General features: G+C 44.0%; 1 protein-coding gene across 3 annotated transcripts in view; it reads right to left on the bottom strand.

Annotated features, from left to right (window-relative positions):
- The window catches only part of PDXDC1 (pyridoxal dependent decarboxylase domain containing 1), a 69,538-nt gene extending 54,357 nt beyond the window's left edge, over nucleotides 1-15,181 (bottom strand). For 2 of the 3 annotated variants that reach the window (XM_032269617.1, XM_032269618.1), the window contains exon 1: nucleotides 14,767-15,004. In XM_032269617.1, coding sequence (XP_032125508.1) covers nucleotides 14,767-14,787 — 21 coding nt within the window. In that variant the 5' untranslated portion in view covers nucleotides 14,788-15,004. Of the gene's footprint in view, nucleotides 1-14,766 lie in introns of all 3 variants that reach the window. The other variant, XM_032269616.1, reaches the window with a different exon arrangement.
- Nucleotides 15,182-16,032: the final 851 nt, after the last annotated feature.

Raw genomic sequence — 16,032 nt, 5'->3', positions numbered from 1 at the left:
CTTTGGGAGGCGCAGAAGAATCACTTGAGGCCAGGAATTCCAGATCAGCCTGGGCAACACAGTGAGACCCCATTTTTACAAAAAAAAAAAAAAAAAAAAAAAAAAAAAAGAGCTGGGTGTGGTGGAGTATGCCTATAGTCCTAGCTACTTAGAAGGCAGAGGCAGGTGGATCACTTGAGCCTGGGAATTTGAGGCTGCAGTAAGCTATGATCACACCACTGCATTCCAGCCTAGAACAGAGTAAAACCCTGCCTCAAAAAAAACAAAAAACAAACAAGAAAAAAGAAAAAAATATATATAGCATAAAAACGTCTGATTCAGGTCTAACATTTTGGAGGTAATGCAGAGAGGTTAAGTGACTTGCCTACAGTCATGGAGCTAACAAATGACAGCGAGGTGCCAGAACCTGGGGTCCCTGACTCCTGTTTCTGGCCTCTATTACATCACGCTGGCTCCCACAAGGGCTTACCAGGTAATCATTTAGCCACAACCACTCCAATTTTTAGATAAAACAGACAAATGTTAAAACAGGTATTATCAATAAAATTCACCATTTTAAGCATGAGAAGGGTCAGAAAACACCAGACAAAGGCCTCAGGGCTGACAGTGAAGAGAATGAGGAATAGGTGATGGTCAAGAGAATTTATCATCATCCCTGAGTCAGCTGGTGATGCTCCTGATGATCCTCACTCCTGTGACACTCCCATATGTCCCCTACCATCTGGCCAGATGAAAACATAAAGAGTTTGGCTTGATCATTCACACCTTCATGCTCCCAACAACTGTCTGTCTGAAACACCCTTGTGTTTTTTTATCTCTCACCACCTATTCAATAACAAGTCAATAATTCCAGGAAACCTTTAGGGATAAAGCCATCTTTGCTCTTTCACATACCCTGTAATGATACTGATGCCTTTTTTCCTAAACCAAAAATCTAGACTTGTTGCCTGACAACTTCGGTTGTATTTGTGAGGACAACGGGACAGAATGCCTGCAGCTGAGGCCGTTATGATGTGCAACTACCATTTAGCCTCATGATTCCTTACATTCTTCACTGTGAACTGTTTTACAGATGTGCTTTCCACTATAAATGTGCTCTCCAATTAGATTATAAGCTTCCTGAAGGAAGGGATTCAGATTCCTACAAATTTTGACTTCTCTTTAGACCAAGGGTCTAAAGTTGGCTCAATTCTCTGATTGTCTTATTACCCTGAAAATCCCTTAGGAAGGCATGCCAGACTGGATATAAGCATACTGTTCCCTCTGTAAGTACAACACAGCTATTTCTTTTATAGAATTATAATGAATATTTCAGTTAAGAATAGATACAATACACCAGGCATGGTGGCTCATGCCTGTAATCCCAGCATTTTGGGAAGTCAAGGCAGGAGGATCACTTGAGTCCAGGAGTTCGAGACCAGCCCGGGCAACATGGCAAAACCCCATTTCTACAAAAAATACAAAAAAAAGTTAGTCGGGCATGGCGGCGCATGCCTGTGGTCTCAGCTACTCAGGAGGCTGAGGCGGGAGGATTGTTTGAGCCCAGGAGATCAAGGCAGCAGTGAGCCAAGATCGCGCCACTGCACTCCAGCCTGGGTGACACAGCAAGAAGCTGTCTCGATTAAAAAAAAAAAAAGAATAGACAAAATATAGCCTAGGCAATATAGCAAAACCCCATGTCTGCACAAAGTACAAAAAACAGCCTGGCATGGTGATGCGTGCATATGGTACCCAGCTACTTGGGAGGTTTAGGTGGGAGGATCACATAAGCCTGGGAGGTTGAGGCTTTGGTGAGCCGTAATCACACTACTGCACTCCAGCCTGGACAAGAGAACCTGTCTCAACAACAACAAACACACACACACACACACACACACACACACACACACACACACAATGGTTGGTTCAGAAGCCATATTGTGTGAATACTCATTTATAAACACTAAAATCCCAGGTAATGACAAGATGCTTACACTGTGAAAGGCAGGAGGGAAATGCAGATTCATAATCCCCATATGAATCTCTGACTCTGGAGTATACATGCGCTGCATGGACTGGCTTACATTTAAAGTGTTCTTGCTGGTTGCGTGCGGTGGCTCACACCTGTAATCCCAAGCACTCTGGGAGGCCAAGGTGGGCAGATCACCTAGGGCCAAGGAGTTCGAGACCAGCCTGACCAAGATGGCAAAACCCCTTCTCTACTAAAAATTAAAAAATTAGCCAGGTGTGGTGATGGGCACCTGTAGTCCCAGGTACTCAGGAGGCTGAAGCAGGAGAAACTCTTGAACCCAGGAGGAGGAGGTTACAGTGAGCTGAGATTGCACCACTGCACTCCAGCCTGGGCGCCAGAGCAAGACTATCTCAAAAATAAAATTAAAATTAAAAAATAAATAAGTTGTTATTGCTCTTCAAGGGTAAGCCCCGTAGGAGAGGGTGGGTAGGAGAAGCAGCACAGATAGTTAAGTTTGGGTGAGTAAATGTGAACATGCTATGTCTCCAATGCTGTAGAACCATGTTTGTTGCATTAATTGGATAATCAAAAATATAAAGTATTATCCAGTTTCAGCGTATTAGATCTAAACCAAGAAATGCTCTATGAAAAGTTGTAGATTAACGGATCCCTTAAAACTAAAAACAATGTATTCATAAGCTTCTACTGAGGGCAGCTACTACTTTCTTCATCACATTTCTTATCTTCAATAGCTGTGGGCAATGCCAAAGTAGTTGTATGATCGATATTTATAAACATCACCAGGGCAACAGCCAGACACAAACCTAAATGAAGAATTAAATTCTATAAAGATGTCTATTATTCAGTACATAGAAGGAGGCTGTTTGATAATGTTGACAGGAAAAAAAAAAAAAACAGCAAGCCTGGTGCAGTGGCTCATGCCTGTAATCCCAGCACTTTGGGAGGCTGAAGCGGGCAGATCACTTGAGGTCAGGTCCTTGAGACCAGCCTGGCCAACATGGCAAAACCCTGTCTCTACTAACAATACAAAAATTAGCCAGGCGTGGTGACAGGCACCTGTAATCCCAGCTACTCAGGAGGCTGAGGCAGGAGAAACGCTTGAACCTGGGAGGCGAGGGCTGCAGTGAGCTGAGATGGTGCCACTGTACTCCAGCCTGAGTGACAGCGAGATTCCATCCAAAACAAAAACAAAAACAAGCAAACGAAAAACAGTACTCTATGTCAGGTTCCTGGGAAAAAACGTTAAATGATTTCTGTATCCCTTTTGCAGGGTCAGACAGAGTAAGTATTCAATTAGATTTATGATCCTTTATAATTACTAATACTAACTAGCTTGCTTACTATATTCCAGGCATTGTGCTAATAATTAACCCCTTTTACACACATTACTTCCTCACAAGCCCTAAATCATAGTACGCTTTACAGCCAGAATTTAAAACTAAGTATAATTCTAGAACCAGTGCTCTTAACCACTGGACAATACACCTTCTCAATTTTATCAGTAAGTAAATAAAGCAACTCAACACTTAAAAAAAGCTCGTACTCAAAAATTATATTTAGAACTAAGGTTTAAAGATTATCCTTGCTTCATTAATGTTTTCACATAGGAAAAACTCTACATAGAAAATTTCTATTTTACAACAGTCTCAACTGATGACCATAAACTCATCATCCAGACTAGAGCATTTGTTTTTCCTTTTCCACCAACCCTTAAACTGAACATTTTTTAAGAGTGAAAGTGGGGCTGTGCATGGTGGCTCACATCTGTAACACCAACACTTTGGGAGGTTAAGGTGAGCAGATCACCTGAGGTCAGAAGTTTGAGACTAGCCTGGCCAAAATAGTGAAACCCTGTCTCTACTAAATATACAAAAATTAGCTGGGCATGGCAGCATGTGCCTGCAATCCCAGCTACTCGGGAAGCTGAGGCACAAGAATCATTTGAACCTGGCAGGTGAAGGTTGCCGTGAGCCGAGATCACGCCACTGCACTTCAGGCTGCGCGACAGATCAAGACTCTGTTTCAAACAAACAAAAACCCTGAAACCAAAAAAAGTGCAACAAAGCATTTACAGAGGGAGTGTATCTACATGCACATTTTCTGATAGATGCTAATTGCTGAGAATTTAGAAACAGTTATACCTCTCTGCAAATTTATAAACTGTATTTCAAGTATTGTTGACTCTGTTGTGTAATGAAGTGGGTTCAGTATTTTTGTTACAATTATATCTAACACAGATGCATGGCTGGTATGATTTTATTCTCCTTTCCTAAGGAGAACCATTAAAGGATATGGTCATGGCCACAGAACTGAGACTGTTATTGTTGCTGTTTTTGAGATAATTTCACTGTCTCTCAGACTGGAGCACAGTAGCACAAGCAGGATCTCTGCAACCTCCACCTCTTGGGCTCAAGTGGTTCTCCCTCCTCAGCCTCCCGAGTAACTGAGATTACAGGCACCTGCCATCGCATCCAGCTAATTGTATTTTTAGTAGAGACAGGTTCTCATCATGTTGGCCAGGCTGGTCTTGAACTCCCAACCTCAGGTGATCTGCTCTCCTCTACCTCCCAAAGTGTTGGGATTACAGGCGTGAGCCACTGTGCCCAGCCAGAACTGGGACATTAAAAGGTAGCTCATTTTATAAAACAAGTCCTGCTATTGATACCTTCATGAGCACTTTTTTTTAATCTTTTTTTTTTTTTTTTTTTTGGAGACACAATCTCGCTCTAACGCCCAGGCTATAGTACAGTGGCGTGATCATAGCTGGCTGGAGCCCTGAATTCCTGGGCTCAAGAGATCCTCTCCCCTCAGCTACCTGAGCAGTCAGGGCTACAGGCACATGCCACCATGCTTAGTTAATTTTTTAAAAAATTTTGGAGAGACAAGGTCTTGCTATGTTTCCCAGGATGATCTCAAACTCCTGGCCTTATAAGCAATCCTTGGCCCCCTACAGTGCTAAGATTAGAAATGTGGGCCACAGTGCCTAGTCAAGAATCATTTTTATGCTGGGTGATTTTTATCACTTTCGGACAGTATGGGATATTAAAATACTCTGTCACTATCAGAAGAAATATTACACATGTAATGTTAAACTTGCTTCAAAGTTCTGACAATTTAAATATTAGGGGAAAAGTCAAGAATCAAATGCAAGGTAAAATAACATAGGAGGTCAGGGAGCAATTTTCAGTTTTTTAAAAAAGCTAATAGAATATTATAAATTTATGTGGAATAAGGCTGCATAGATTAATGAAAAAAAAACAACACAAACTTTTGCTTTTGGCTAGAATTATGTCAACCTAGTATGAGGTACAATTCCTGCCTCTCTCATCTGGAATATACTTCTATTTTCTATTTCGTTCTTTTTGTTAATCGATACATAGTAATTGCACATATTTCTGGGGTATAACTCATCTTTTTTGGTTTTTAAAAACTGCTGCTAAACTGATTCGACATTCCATATATAGGATGTATCCTGGAGTTTGAAAAAAATCACCATTTAATGGATGTTTACAGTTACTAGTAACGAGACAAACAATTTTCTTTTCTTTTTTTTTTTTTTTTTTGAGACAGAGTCTTGCTCTGTTGCCCAGGCTGGAGTGCAGTGGAGCTCTATAGGCTCACTTCAAGCAATTCTCCTGCCTCAGCCTCCCGAGTAGCAAGGATTGCAGGTGCGCATCACCATGTCTGGCTAATTTTTGTATTTGCAGTAGAGACAGGGTTTTGCCATGTTGGCTTCAAATTCCTGCCGCAAATGATTTTTGTTTTATAAAATGAGCCTCAGCCTCCTAAAGTGCTGGGATTACAGGTGTGAACCACCATGCCTGGGCAACAATCTTTTAATAAAGTTTATTTACTAAGATGTTGTTTATCAGATCTTCCAAAAGTGGAAACTACAGTAGATATAAAAGGAGTTGGCCGGGCGCGGTGGCTCACGCCTGTAATCCCAGCACTTTGGGAGGCCGAGGCGGGTGGATCACGAGGTCAAGAGATCGAGACCATCCTGGTCAACACGGTGAAACCCTGTCTCTAGTAAAACTACAAAAACTTAGCTGGGCATGGTGGTGCGTGCCTGTAATCCCAGCTACTCAGGAGGCTGAGGCAGGAGAATTGCCTGAACCCAGGAGGCGGAGGTTGCGGTGAGCCGAGATCGCGCCATTGCACTCCAGCCTGGGTAAAAAGAGCGAAACTCCCTCTTCAAAAAAAAAAAAAAAAAAAAAGGAGTTAACACACTAGCCACTTTAAAATTTTTCTCAGCTTTTGAAAGCACACTAATCAACACTTTCCTCTATTAAACCAGTTCATCAAAGTGTAAATTTAAAAAATTATACATTTGGCTGGGCACGGTGGGTCACGGCTGTAATCCAGCACTTTGGGAGGCTGAAGCAGCCGGATCACGACGTCAGGAGTTTGAGACCAGCCTGGCCAACATGGTGAAACCCCATCTCTACTAAAGATACAAAAAATTAGCTGCATGTGGTGGTGCACACCTGTAATCCCAGCTGCTCAGGAGGCTGAGGCAGGAGAATCGCTTGAACCCAGGAGGTGGAGGTTGCAGTGAGGCAAGATCATGCTATTTTACACTCATATATATATTTATTGTTACATGATTGGGGAAAAAAATACCTCGAATCCCAGAATTTACAGACATTACAGTTCAGCACAAATCTAGGTTAAAAGTGGGGGGGGCAGGGATGGGATGGGAGGGTGGTAAGGGCTAGAGTGACAGAAAGCAGGGATTTACAGTAAAGGGACACAGGGACATTTTCAGGGAGATGGAAATGCTCTGTACCTTTTTTGGGTGGGTAGGTAGGGGATTTGTTTTTTAAGACAGGGTCTCACTCTGTACCCCCGGCCGAGTGCAGCGACACTATCGTGGCTCACTGCAGTCTCACCCTCCTGGGCTCAAGCAATACTCTAACCTCAGCCTCTCAAGTAGTTGGGACTACAGGTGCATGCCAACAAGCTTGGTTATGTTTTTATTTTTTATAAAGATGAGGGTCTCACTATGTTGCCCTGGTTGCCCTCAAACTCCTAGGCTCAAGTGATCCTCTTGTCTTGGCCTCCTCAAGTGTTGGAATTACAGGTGTGAGCCACTGCTCCAGGTCAGTGTTTTTATCTTGATCATGTGATAACATGGCTATATACAACCTCCAAAACACAAACTGTGTAATTAAAATGGGTATCTTTGTTGTATGTAAACTGTCCCTCAATAAAGGGAAGTGAATCAATTTAAAGTAGATTTAAAAGACAATATTAAGCAAATAATAGTATAGGTGGTATATCAATGTGGCCAAATTCACAAATGCTACATGAATAACTGCTTTTGGAAGTTACAGAGCTAAGCCTTTAACGAGAAGGCTTTTAAGAGGAACCGCCTCTATTTAAAAAAAAAAAAAAAAAAAGAAAAAGTCTATAAGGTATTTTTAAAAGTACATTAAGGATAACATTAATCAGTAATAGAAATATGTAATACTTTAGTTTCAACAAGGTTTTTTTCAGGAGAGGAATGTTCTTATTTGGGGGACTCTTAGGGCTTATTTGGGGGGCTCTTAGGGCTAATTAAAGAGAAAACAGCTGCTCATGTTAGAAGACCTTGGTGTTATCAAATGCTATTGTACACCATATACATTAGACATAAAAAATCACTACTTTTCTTCGGCTAAGATAAAAAGCAAGAGGTAAAGCTCTGAACAGCTGTTCCTAACTTACCAACTACTCTTGCCCCCTACAGCTTTCTCAACAAGGCAAACCAGGAAGACGGATCATCATTCAACCTTCATCTCTGCAAACATCATTTCTTTTCCTCCCAGGAGAAAAGCAAACAGTGTCTGCTAGCTAGCACTAAACAAGTTCCCCAAACACCACATGTCTACTATAATACATACCTCTGAGAAGCCACAGCAGGAACATAATATTCCTTACGGCAAGGATGAGAGAAGAGGACAGGAATCCTCCAAGTTGATACAGTGACTTGTAAACCTGGTTTATCTTGTTGGAGTCTCAGTTTTTTACATTTGTAGGTATTTTTGCCTGATTCAACAGTACAGCAGTAATTAAGAACTAGAACTTTTGTTTCCTCCCATCTCTTTTTTTTTTTTTTTTTTTTTTTTTTGGGGTTCACTCTGCTGCCCACATTTGAGTGTAGTGGTATGATCTCCTGAGTAGCTGAGACTATAGGCATGCACCACCACACCTGTCTAATTTTTGTATTTTTAGTCAAGATGGGGTTTCACCATGTTGGCCAGGCTAGTCCTCAACTCCTGACCTCAGGTGATCCACCCACCTCGGCCTCCCAAAGTTCTGGGAGTACAGGTGTGAGCCACCACGCCCAGCTGTCTCCTCTCATCTTCTAAGAACTGGATACTCTTTGAAAGTCTTATTTTTAACCATCGTGGTCTCTACGCTTAAGTGTGTCTGTAAGAACATGAAGACATACTGTAATTATTGGCTCATTAAGCATCATAATCTTCCTAGTTGCAAAGGGTTAGCCAAGTACTGTATAAGGTATGAGTATTTAACCCTATAAATTGCTCAAGAAAAGAGGTGAAAAATAGGAACGAAAAGGGCAAAAACAGGAGCGGGGGCAGTAGCTCATGTCTATAATCCTTGAACTTTGGGAAGGCCAAGGCAGGTGGATCACCTGAGGTCAGGAGTTCAGGATCAGCCTGGCCAACATGCTAAAACGCTGTCTCTACAAAAAATACAAAAAATTAGCTGGGTGTGGTGGTGGGTACCTGTAATCCCAGCTATGCAGAAGGCTGAGGCAGAATCGCTTGAACCTGGGAGGCAGAGGTTACAGTGAGCCGAAATCGTGCCACTGCACTCCAGCCTGGGCAACAAAAGCAAAACTCCATCTCCAAAAAAAAAAAAAAAGAAAAGGGCAAAAATACCCAACAGTGAAAGGAGGCAGTAAAGTTAACAGCACAGATCACATCTCAGTCACAGAGAGCAGTACCTGAAGGAGGGAAAAGGCCTTCAATCAGTTGACTCAGACACACGTTGGAGATGCTTGAGATCCAGTCTGTGTTCCAAAAAATTGTGTTCCCAAAGACACAGAGTCGATTCATACAGACCTTATGACATGAGTAAACGCTTCCAGATAACTACACTGATGGACAAATACCATACAACAGAAAGCTCTATTTCTAAACACTTTACTTTTTATCTGGAATCACACCCTTATTCTGGAACAAAAAGAAAATTGCTAAAGAGAAGCATGCTGGCCAGGCGCGGTGGCTCACGCCCGTAATGCCAGCACTTCGGGAGGCCGAGGCGGGTGGATCACTTGAGGTCAAAAGTTCGAGACCAGCCTGACCAACATAGTGAAACTCTGTCTCGAAAAAAGAAAGAAAAGAAAGAGAGAGAGAGAGAGAGAGAGGCATACTACAGTCACTCGATAGTGTTATAACGCTTTCTTAAGTTAGGCTTTTTAATAGGCAGTGTTTCCTAGGGCATGTTAGCAAGTGATCTAATCAGAAAGGTAAAGATGAAATGGCTTTCCTGTCTCTTGATTTTTATCTACCAGCAATATAAGGCACACTTACAAAGAACAGCATTACATTTACAACTAAACTCTCGAAAAGCATCATTCTGAGCTATATATTCTGCCCGAAGAATGTCTTCCACACAAACTTTTCTGGTCACTTCTCCATGCACTCACAATTTGTTTCTTAATTCCTATGCTTTTTATCCCTCCTTACTATACAAGGATTTGTCCAAAAAAAGTATGCCCCTTACATAGCCTCCTTCAGGGGTCACATCTTATTCACCTTGTGTCTCTGTCAGCACTCAACACTGGGCTTTGACCACAGATGACCTTTTATGAATTGAGGCTGACCTTCAATTCATAAAAATTATAAATCAAGGTTGGGTGTGGTGGCTCACACCTGTAATCTCAGCACTTTGGGAGGCCGATGCAGGCAGATCACTTGAGATTAGGAGTTTGAGACCAGCCTGGCAAACATAGTGAGACCCCATTTCTATTAAAAATACAAAAACTGGGAATGGTACAAAAATAATCCCAGCTGCTCAAGAGGCTAAGGCAGGAGAACTGCTTGAACCCAGGAGCCAGAGGCTGCAGTGTGCTGAGACCATGTAACAGCATTCCAGCCTGGGCAACAGAGCAAGATTCCATCTCAAAAAAAAAAAAAAAAATTATAAATCAGGCTCTGCTTTAGGTGAAAACAGATGACATTAAGCTCAAGCAACTTCTTATAACTCATAATCCTAGATATAGTGAAGCAAAGACAGAAATAGGAACCATCAATAGCTCTGCCACTGACTACCCCTGCAACCTTGAATAAATCAAGTATGACCAAAGCCATAAATTTCTAGGATCAGAAACTTTGTACTATGGCTGAGTCCCACCAGTTTTCCCTGACACCCAGTAGTATTAGATAATCATTTACAGCCACAGCTGCCATGCACCTGTATGTAAAACCCTCACATTATGATAATGTTGGAATTGGCTTTATATGAAAGCTACAATTACAGCCTATCATCTTCTCCTTTCTATATAAATCTACAAAGATCTACAAAGCCATAAACCAAAACTGGTCATTCAACCTTGCCTAACAGGAGTTCTTTTCTCATGCTTTTAAACGAAGGAGCAGACCTCGAAATTCTGGGAGTCCTTATCAGTAAGTAAGGATCAGGAATGTTCCATTGATGGTACTATAAACCTCTAGCATAACAATAAGGTGACAAAGAATTTTCTAAAATCAGGCCCAAAGAGCAGGAAAGGAGAACTTAGCTCAGGATGAGTACAAGAACCAAAAATAGGCTGAGTTGTGATTTAGGTCAGAAACAGGGTCAAAGTTGTCTCTTTCAGAGATGAGGATTAGATGTAACAAGTAATTGGCTGGGCATGGTGGCTCATACCGTAATCCCAGCACTTTGGGAGGCCACGGAGGAGTAGATCACTTGAGGTCAGGAGTTGGAGACCAGCCTGGCCAAAATGGTGAAATCCCATCTCTACTAAAAACATAAAAGTTAGCCAGGCATGGTGGTGGGCAGCTGTAATCCCAGCTACTTGGGAGGCTAAAGCAGGAGAATTACTTGAACCCAGGAGCTCCAGCCTGGGCAACAGAACGAGACTCCATCTCCCCCAACCCCTCCCCTCACAAAAAACTGCTGCCAGTTCTTAGCACTGTCTGGTGGAAACTTCTTTGGCAATGGAAATGTTCTATGTCTGTGCTGCCCAGTGTAGCAAACATCAGCCACATGTGGCTGCTGAGCACTTGCAATGTGGCTAGCATGACTGAGGAAAGAATTTTAAATTGTGTTTAATTTTAATCTAAATGTAAACGGCCAAATACAGCCAGACTGAACACTGGAGTTCTAGATTCCTTAAGTCAGGGACTCTCAACCAGAGGCAATTCCCCCCACCCTTCGGGGGACAATTGCCTCCATCTGGAGACATTTCTTATTGTCACAACTCGGGGTAGGGGGTGCGACTATCATCTACTGAGTGGAGGTCAGGAACACTGCAAAGCATCCTGCCATACACAGGTCAGCCCTCACAACAGAGAATTATCTGACCCAAAATATCAGTAGTGCTGATGCTGACAAACTGCTCCAAGTCTGCACAAGGATGGAATTAAAGTAAATGCAAAGCAAATGCAGTCCACCTTGTCTAAACATAATACTTAGGGAGAATGAGATTTTTTAACCAACAGAAAAATGTCTGGGCTATTCTACAGGTTTCAAGTGGGTTTTGGCCTGGCATGGTGGCTCAGGTTTTTAGTCCCAGCACTTTGGGTGCTAATGCAAGAGGATGGCTTGAATCAGGAGTTTGGGACCAGCCTGGGCAATACAGTGAGACCTTGTCACTACAGAAAAAAAAAAAAAAAATTAATTAGCTGGGTGTGGGGGTGAGTGCCTATAGTCCCAGCACTCAGGAGGCTGAGACTCTAGAATCACCTGAGCCCTGGAGACGGAGATTACAGTGAGCCGAGATTGCACCACGGCTCTCCAGCCTGGGTGACAGATTGAGATCCTGTCTCAAAAATAGTAATTTAACAGGTTTTTACTGAGAGGTGTGTTTAATAACTTATTAAGATCTTCAGCATTATAGTGATTACTTCCAGTGGCATTTTCCTTCCTCGAATATTAACATAAGCAAACACTGTAAGACTCTGCTACAAGGCCTTGTTCCTTATGCCTTGGACATACAGTGTGGGGCTGGGGCAAAGCCCCTACTCCTCTCCCAGTTTGAATTCCCTGCCTCCTCAATCAACCTATCTGATTTATTGGGATATCAGTAATCTCAGATGTAAGAAAACTGATACTGTTGTGAAAGAAAAGCAAATCCTGACATGAAAATGGCTCTGTGATCACAGATCTGCACATTTATCTATCACCTACAGAAAAAGCAAGGGACAGAATTATATTTGGACCAAAGGAAAGGTACTGAGAGATTCTACTAAATGATGATGGCATACTACATCTTGTTTAATTTTTGTGTTTTTTTCACATACTGCATTTTAAAGTGAGAGATATTATTTGAAATTTTAGAGGGTATCAAATAACAATGTGGTTTCTGTAATCATTATAAATTATGCAAGGATCAGTTTAAATGGGATCATTCCGAACTGCTCAAATAGCTCCTGAAAACTGATATTAACAATGTAGAATTTAACGCAGCATACTCTATTCCTCAAAGAAACAGGAATAATTAACACAACTGAATGTTTCCCTTTGATTCAAACTATTTTTCAGCACACAAAGTCATCAACACTCATAGCATTGCTTTTTCCTTCCTGCCCACTTAGCGCCAACAGAAATTGTTCATTCCACCTAAGGCCCTCTATTACTTCATGTAATATACACGTTTAAGTCCCATAGTTGTGAAAAACCTACATTCAGAATTTTCACACTGACCTAAGGCAGAAACTTCTGGCCCACATGTTCTGAATTCCTAAAAGATCACTGCAATTTTTGCACTGCAATTTTTGTGAAGATGCCAGTATTAGACATACTGGTATTTCAGTTCCTCTTGAGATCTTCACTGACAGAGTTTAAGGTCTTTTAACATCAATTAATACAGCAACCACCTTAATCTACTGATCAAATGCCAGAAAAGTCATAAAGCAGGATTCTGACCCACTCTGCAGATTTTCCTATAAAGGCTAACTATTCCTGGAGGAAAGATCACCCTAAGTGCTTTAGGATTCCAATCACAACCACATGAAGCCCGTCCATCTTCGTATGAAAACACTCTGCATCATTTTGTATTCAACTGCTGGTATTGTAAACATGATGTACACCAGGATTTCTCAGCCTCAACACTGCTGACGTTGTGGGCCAGAGAACTGTCCAGCGTGGGGAGGTGTCCTGTGCAATGTAAGGTGTTTAGAGGCATCCGTGGCCTCTACCTACTAGGTTACCAGCACCACCTTCCTGCCCCCATTGTGACAATCAAAAATATGTCCAACGATAGCCAAATGTCCCTGGGGAAACAAACTGCCCCCTGCTTTAAGAACCACTCATCTGGACAAGACTTTATTTCCAGCCAAAAAAACAAAACATTCACCCCAGAGATGGCACAAGAAAACCCTGTTTTTCTTGCTGTCCACCCCAATTTACGCTAAGCAACCGAGTAGTAGGCTATACCAATGAGAACTTGAAGACATCTGGCCCAACTTTTACATCATTGCCTTCAACTCTCCAGTGACAAGTGAACAAATCTACAGCAGCTGTTGCCTTGAAAGACAAAATGTATTATTCCTACCAGCTCAAAATAAAAATGTAGCAGTCTTCAAACACTAGCATTGCTCCTGAATGCCACGTGCGTGAAAAACCGAGTTTGCATTCGACTGGACAAGCAGACTCCCAAGGTGGAAAAGAAGGGCTTTGAGAGAGGGCAGAACGTCGGGTACTGAAAGTAACAATCCGTGAAGAAACCCACGGACCGACTCCCATTTACAAGCCCTACAGCCGGGACAAGCAGAAGCCGTTTCCCATGGTAGAGCAGTCACACAGGTACATCACATTGCTGTTCCCCCAAGGAGAAACCAAAGGAAGGCGCTGCTACCAGTGGATTTCGGGTCAACATGGGGATCCCTCCTCGCCACTGGAAAAGTGGGAGCCAAGAAGTTGTGGAGCAGCTGCGATCCCCGAAGCTCAATTTGCAATTTACCCACCCCTTTCTGGACCTCAGAGTTTCTCGCCAGGTGTTCGTACGCTCAACATCGGAATCACCTGCGTGGGGCAGAGCGGTGGGGGCGGTGGGGGTTAAACACGCAGATCCCGGTCCCCACCCCAGAGGTTCTAACCCCGGGACTGAACATCCACATTTTACAAAAGGCCCCAGGTGATTCCCACGCAGGCTGAAGTTGGAAAAACACTAATTTAGCAATTTTCATTCCTAACTCGGAGGCCAAGGAAAACCTACAGGTTTGCAGTTGGCTCCGAAAAAACTGCGGCTTCTTTCCAGGAGCACCTGGGGCCGCTCCGCGTCCTCCGAAACGGCCAACAGCGCTCAGGCCGGCCCCTCGCAGAACCCTAAAAGGGCCCAAGGTCGGCCCCACGATCCCAGACCTCGGCTCCCGGCCCCTCGCGGCCCCCAGGGAACCCGGCCAGCCTCTTCGGCCCACGGGGACTCGACAAACACCTGCCCCGCGAAGCGCCCGAGCCCCAGTCGCCCTCGCAGCCAGGCCTCCTCGGGCGGGGCCCGTTAGCCCGCGTCCCCCTGCCCAGGTCACAATGGCAGCTCCAGACTGGGAAACAGTCGCCTCAGAGGCGGGGGCCCGGGGGCCGCAGTGCCGTCCCCATCGCCCCCTCTCGGTACGGACCTTCTCCAGGGACGCGTCCATGGCTGAGGCGGCCGATGGTGGCCCGGCGGTCCCGGGCGCTACTTCCTCCTCTCGCGCCCCGCCGCTGTTTCCACGCTGGCAGCGCTGACGTCCCCCGCGCCCGCGGCCGGCGGGGCGGAAGGGAGGAGGAGGAGCCCGGCGGCGCCGCGGGCTGGGCAACCTGCGGGTTGAGAGGCGGAGGGGCGGGCCCCGTGGCGGTGGGCGGAACCCTCTGGGCTTCCGTACCTGGCCGTCACGCCGGCCCTCACTAACGTGCGCAGGTGAAGGGGTAGGATACACGGTAAATTGTTCACCAAACGCACACTTTTCAGCAGACTGTCGCAATCATCAAGGCATAAGTATAATAATAACAAATTACTATTCATGAAGTGAAAGGCTGGAAAAACTAGTGACGCACCTGCACTTCCAGACCCAGGCTTCCAAGTCTCCCGCCTCCCCCCATGTCGGCAACCCTCGGGAATGGAACAGGCTATTCGCTAAGCCGGGGGCGAGCTAGCCAGCACCCTTGCGCATGCGCAGGACCCACAACATTCTTGGCGCCCAGGGACTTAGGGGTTTGGGGTTTGGGGGCTCCTCGATGACCGCTGTTGAGAGAAAGCTGATCTGAGCTGAAGTGTTTGTCTCAGACCTTCCCGCCGAATTCTAGACGGAAAAGATTGTTGAGACAACTGGTCCAGCCTCCTCTTTATGTCACAATTATGACTTGTCAGGTAATGGGTAATAATAATTGTGACAATATTAATACATCAGCTGCTGCTCTTCCATTTTCCTATTTCAACAGCCCTGGGAGATCATTATTATCCCCATTTCACGGTGCCGATCTACACAGGATTCAGACCCAAGCCCCATAATTCCACATACTGCTTCCACTCCTACTTTACTTTAAATTTTTTTAAAGTTAATTTTTAATTATTTTTTTATTTTGTTACCGATGAACTGAAAGGAAAAAAAATAACAATTTCATTTTAATAGAGAAGGGGTGTGTGTCTCACTATGTTGCCCAGGCAGGCTTCAAACTCCTGGCCTCAGGCGATCCTCCCGTCTCAGCCTCCCAAAGTGCTGGGATTACAGGGGTGAGCTAGCATGCCTGGCCACTCCTGCTATTTTACTGCATTGTGTTTCTAACGAATGGGGAGGGCTTAGTAGATTCCTCAGACCTTAATGAAGGAAACTGAAATAACCTACCATGGTTGCAATCAATGGAACACTTCACCTCTACAGTGAGGCTGCAACCACAAATCTGAC

The sequence above is a fragment of the Sapajus apella genome, unplaced genomic scaffold (genome assembly GCF_009761245.1).
Source record: "Sapajus apella isolate SASKATOON/1434 unplaced genomic scaffold, GSC_monkey_1.0 scaffold196, whole genome shotgun sequence".
Taxonomy (NCBI): domain Eukaryota; kingdom Metazoa; phylum Chordata; class Mammalia; order Primates; family Cebidae; genus Sapajus; species Sapajus apella.
This window is presented reverse-complemented; position numbering and strand designations above follow the sequence as displayed.